Source organism: Octopus bimaculoides, chromosome 2, assembly GCF_001194135.2.
Source record: "Octopus bimaculoides isolate UCB-OBI-ISO-001 chromosome 2, ASM119413v2, whole genome shotgun sequence".
In the NCBI taxonomy this organism is placed as follows: domain Eukaryota; kingdom Metazoa; phylum Mollusca; class Cephalopoda; order Octopoda; family Octopodidae; genus Octopus; species Octopus bimaculoides.
The window spans coordinates 62,802,324-62,808,148 of record NC_068982.1 but is presented as its reverse complement, the minus strand read 5'-3'; the positions used below and the strand labels follow the sequence as shown (position 1 = coordinate 62,808,148).

At 35.9% G+C, this 5,825-nt stretch overlaps 1 protein-coding gene across 3 annotated transcripts in view; it reads left to right on the top strand.

The window, feature by feature from the left end:
* Positions 1 to 5,825, top strand: part of LOC106875051 (photoreceptor-specific nuclear receptor) — a 268,961-nt gene that overhangs the window by 66,053 nt on the left and 197,083 nt on the right. For all 3 annotated transcript variants that reach the window (XM_014923014.2, XM_014923015.2, XM_052977422.1), the window contains exon 2: positions 2,036 to 2,342. In XM_014923014.2, the coding sequence (XP_014778500.1) occupies positions 2,036 to 2,342 (307 nt within the window). The remainder of the gene's footprint in view (positions 1 to 2,035; positions 2,343 to 5,825) is intronic.

Genomic DNA, 5,825 nt, shown 5'->3' with positions numbered 1-5,825 from the left:
TATATATATATATATATATATATATATATATATATATATCCATGCATGCATGGAAGAAAGACGTTAAGCGATGATGATAAGAAAGTAAAAAGAGAGAAAATAGAAAGCTGACAATGCGGAAAGTTTAATAAAACCTTTATATAAAATTGGACATTTCCCAGACTGTTTTTCTTCTGAAGATGGGCCTTTGCACCCGAAATATAAAAATCTTTTAAATATTTTTCGCACTATCAGAAGCTTTCTATTGTCTCTCTTTGACCTGCTTCGATATCACAATGCTTCAAGCGAACTATAACGGATCTATCTATCTATCTATCTATCTATCTATCTATCTATCTATCTATCTATCTGTCTGTCTGTCTGTCTGTCTGTCTGTTTGTCTATCTGCCTGTCTGTCTGTCTGTCTGTCTGTCTATCTATCTGTCTGTATGTATTTATGTGTACGCACAAATGCGCTCTCATATATGAACGTATGTCAATACGTATATTAAGTTCTGTGGTGTAATAATATACGTTCATAGATATGATGTGTGACTCTAATGTTGCTCAAAGAAATGGCAAGGACCGGTAATAGGTTGCACTTCTATCGCTGGGTCAACTTAGGTGACAATGTGGTACTAGTGATGATTCATTTGTGTCGTTTTTTCATGAGTATGTGTGGCGAAACAAATTTAGAAATATCGTGAGAAGCTATTCTCGAATCTCATTTCGTTCATCAATGTTATGTTTACCTGAAAATGTGATTATTTTCATCTTATATAAAATATATGTATGTTTTATATATCGTCGTTCTATATCAGTCATGGGCAAACTGCGGCCCGCGCTTCTGAACGTCACGATTAATGAAAATTTGAATAGCTTGGGTAGAGCGGCTCGCTTGGTGATGAACCATACCTCGTGGAGTCCACTTCTCGAAAATGTTACCGATGCTTCTGCTTATACTAGTAGATCTCAACCAGGGTCTATATGACCGTTGGAGGTCCATATAAGATTTTTTGGGGGTCTACACAGGTAAAATAGTAATTTGGGGCTCTACAGTAGTGTATTAGGGCTTCATATGTATTTATTGTAAGAAACAGCAAGATTTATTTCTCTAACATTTTACATAGTCCATTCTACAGAAGTTTATGTGTGAAAAGCAAAAAAGAAATTTTGAAGGAACTTTCTATAAAACTAGTTTCTATAAAACTATAAAACTAGTTCACCAGAATAGAATAGTAATCAAAAGGAGCCCATAAGTAGAAAGTGGTTGAGAACCACTGATCTATTCATTGGTTATGTTACATACATTGTTTATATGAAATTATGGGATGTCAGTCGTCGCTTTCAGTTTTTCTATTGTAATTTAGTTTCATTTTTAGGACAACTTACTTTCACTCTTTTTACCACGGTAAACTGCGTTGTGAACCGTGTCGTAGCGGGCGAACTCGGAATGTAATGAACAAGAACAAGTAGGGCAAGACGTTTAGTTCGACGCTCTAATATCTCAGTCAGTTGTCCATCTTAAAATTATGTAATGATTTCTTACATTGACCCAGAAACTATTAATGGGATCACGGTCAATAAAATGAAACTAGTAAATGATTAGTGTGCATTTCAGTGACCTTATACAAACTTATAGACGTATTTGCATACCTATTCATTATACACACGAATGTGTATATGTGTCTGTCTGCATGTGTGTGTGTATGTGTGCGTACGCGTATGTGCGTGCGTGCTGCCACAATTTATTATATCAAATTGTGACGGTAATTTATGGACATCCTGTATGCATGTATGTATGTATGTATGGATGGATGGATGCATGCATGCATGCATGTATGCATGTATGTATGCATGGATGGATGGATGGATGGATGGATGGATGGATGGATGGATGGATGCATGTGTGAGTGTGAGTGTTGTGTGCTTGCATGTTTGGATAAGTATGTATATGTCTACGTTTAACTTCCAAGTTGAGCTGCACAGATGTTGTTACCAAAAAGGACGTTGGTGATGATTGAAAGCTATAATTCTTTTTCTTTTGTATTTACAGCCACACCACCTTCACCCTGCGTGTCCCCTATCACAGTCGTCGCTGCAAGGTCCCCACCTCCCATCTCATCTACATCTGTCAGTGCTTCCCAGTCGGTGTCACCATCCAGCACCCTGTCATCTTCGCTAGGCGGTCATCTGAGTCACAGTAGCAGCAGTAGCAGCAGCAGTCCTCTCAAACGTCATTCGCCTGGCTTGGTGTGTGTGGTGTGTGGTGACACCTCCAGTGGCAAACACTACGGTATACTGGCATGTAACGGCTGTAGCGGTTTCTTTAAACGCAGTGTCCGACGGAAGTTGATATACAGGTGAGTTGCTTTCTTATTAACTAGAAATTAAAAAAAAGAAACAATGATCTCACTAAAGAAGTCAGTTGAAACCATATTTTTTAAAAAGAATCATTGTAATTACAATGATAATAAATATTGGTTTCAAATTTTGTCACAAAGCCATCAAGTCCGAAGGACAGTGTATGTCGATTACATCAACCCCAACGCTGAAATAATACTTTATTTCATCGACCTCGAAAGAATCAAAAACAAAGTCGACCCCGGCAGAAATTGAACTCAGAGCGTATAGACGGACGAAATGCTGCTAAGCATATTACCCGGGGTGTTAATGATTCCGGCAGCTAACCACCTTAAAGAAGAACCGTAAATATTACTGTATTGATCTGAACTGGAAAATATGGCTATTAATAAGTTTACTTTTTATGCAGACAAAAGGCTAGAAATATTGCGGGAAGGTATTTTAATATCGAAGGATGAACAAGGATGAGCTGGCAGAATCGTTAGCGCGTCCAACAAATTGCTTAGAAGTATTACTTCCGGTTCCTTACATTCTGAGTTCAATTACCGCAGTGGTTAACTTTGCCTGTCAACCTTTCGGAGTCAATGAAATAAAGTACCAGTCAAGCATTGTCGGTAATGTTGCCGATTACCCCTCCCCTCAGAATTGCTGGCCTTGTGCCAAAAGTTGAAGTTATTGTCAAAGGACGGAGTTGGTTAAAATCCTCGATAAGATTTTGTATTCAGAAGGTAACATAATCTTAAGAAATTGCATGAAGAATTATGTCAACCACTTTACCAGTTCTGTGATCTACCACCTTATCATTGGATAAAAGGATTGCCTTTGTTGAAGGGAGATACAATCGATTGAATCGATATTGTATATGACTGACTGTTAGTTGTTTTATCCTCTCTGGAGTGGAGAAAGTGGGAAAAGAAAATGTCTACTTCGAAACCAGACATAACCAAATACGTAACCAAATACACAACCAAATACAGTAAAGTATTTAGTTTGGCATTCTGCCTTTTCTTTTGTAACATATAAGTTAAACGGATTGGTAGAAGGAATCTCTGAATTTAGTAGCGCCGAGTTTATCATCAACAAATGTCCCAGATAAAATGTTAGTAATGTTAATTAAATTAGTTTCATATGAAAGGTGCTGAGCTGGCAGAATTGTTAGCACACTGAGCAAATGCTTAGCAGCATTTCGTCCGTCTATACATTCTGAGTTCAACTTCCGCCGAGGTCGACTTTGCTTTTCATTCTTTCGAGGTCGATAAAATAAAGTATTATTTGAGCGCTGAGATTGATGTAATCGACTTACGCAGTCCCCCATAATTTCTGGCCTTGTGCCAAAATTTGAAACCAAATTATCTTCACATGAGAAGTAGAGATTCAAATGTCTTACTCAGAAGCACAATGCAACTTTATGTGTATCGGTAAATGTGGGATAGGAACTAAAGCTAAAAATATATGTGGCTTTTAGATTATGGCATTAGTCACAAAAGTAGTAGAGTCTCATCAGACATCTCACATATTTTAAGCTTAGTTTGACTTTTGAACGTATTACATTGTATACGTTAGTCAGATTTTCAGGTGTAATAGTAGCAAACCTTTATTCCCAGAATCGAAAACACTAACGTTAAGCTAAACCAAACTAGATAGCAAATAAGGGGTATTTAATTCGTCTAGGATATGTGTTCTAGACAAATATCCATGTGAGAAGAATAAATCTGTTTTTTATCCTTGTGTTAGAGGAGGATAAACTTCGCACGTTAGTCCTTGGACGCCCTTTTAGATAAGGAGATTAGAAAGGAAAAGGATGTTTGTGATTGATAGGGTTTATGCGAGACCTGAATTTCTAGAGGTTCGTGTATTGAAGGAGTCCATAAAGTAGGAGATCCTCTATGAAGTAGTTCATACAGGGACTAAGAAGAGAAAGACAATGTACGAGGTAAGAGTAATAGATGGATTCAAACAGAAATGGGTGCTGATCCCGGTAGCGTAGATAATGTAGAAGAAAACCCAATACGACAGAAGCAAATAGATAGAAAATTTATTAATTAGAATTCTGGTTTTCTTTATTTGAATCCAGTCTTGGGATTTCAGTAAAGGAAAAACTACATTTGAAAGCTGTATTTCTTGTTGAAAAATATTTGAATATTTTTAGAGTCAATAATTGCAGCTAGAATGATCCAGAATTGCTGGATATAGTGGAAGTGATTTCATGTTGATCACTCACCGTCCAGAGTTCTTAAATAATCATTGAGATGTAACTTTCTTAACGTAACTTTCTTTGTTTCTAAAAACCTCACTTCTCTAAAAATGGCGTTGTATGAGATTTGCATATATTTAGTATAAGCAATTATATTTTGTTCAGACAGTTAATCGTAGATTTTGAAATATATTTATTTATATATTTATTCATTAGCTTTCTCTTTTTCTGGAGGGGTGGGAGAAATCATTTACAATAAAAAAGTAAATAAATAGAATCATACTTCTTATGCAAACTTTGCTACTTTTATTCTTTTCTGGAATCAATTGATTCCAAAATGAATAAAAACTTATTCTGTGTCAACAACAGAAATTTTAATGAATTATTTTACGGTTGTCATAAAAATAAGCCCCTTGCTCTGTAAAAGGTATGTCATTACTAATAAGTATGTATTATAAAACCAATCGAAATTACAGATACACACATTGTTTATTGTACAATGGTCTTCCACTATCATCACCACCAGATAAAAAATAGATTCCTTCCTCATCTTTGTATATTATCCTATCCTTATTTCTTCTAGCCAAAAGAAAGTGAAAAAGCACAAGACTGACTTTAAGATACTGAATGCAAATTTGTCCACAGGTGTTTACGATAAACCATTCAGTTATTTGCAGTACGTTTTCGTGTTAGATCACTACCTTTTAAAACGATCACTTCACATCACCAATAATCACAAACATTAGCTTTACAATATCATCATTTTCTCCGTCACACGTTCTTGACATTTCCATAAGGTAATCAGATCGACGGTCGTTCTTCTTTTAGCAAGGAAAAATAATCCCGTTTTGCAACAACGAAATGATCAGAAACATCATGAAACAGCAACTCAGTCTTTTTTTTTCCTTTTTTCACTCTCCCTTTTTATATATCCTTCTCTTCTCTTTTTATCTTTATCTTTTCATTACCCATCCTCAGTTACACACAAACACACACAAGCACTCACAATTTAAACTTATCCTCTTCCTCTATTCATCCATGTTTATTTCTACCACTCTTTTCTCTTTACCTTCTTTCGCTCTTCAGCCCCTTTCTCCCCTTTGTGCTCTCACGTTGTCTCGTTGAGATGCTTTCGATCTTCAAATTATAGATATCTTAGCAGCGATTAGAATTTGCCGAATGGTTTCCTAGTATGACTTACCGATTCAAATAATCATGGTGACGATTTATAGAAAAATTGCATATCGTTAGTGAAAAATACAAGTAGATTTAGTTGTATATATATATA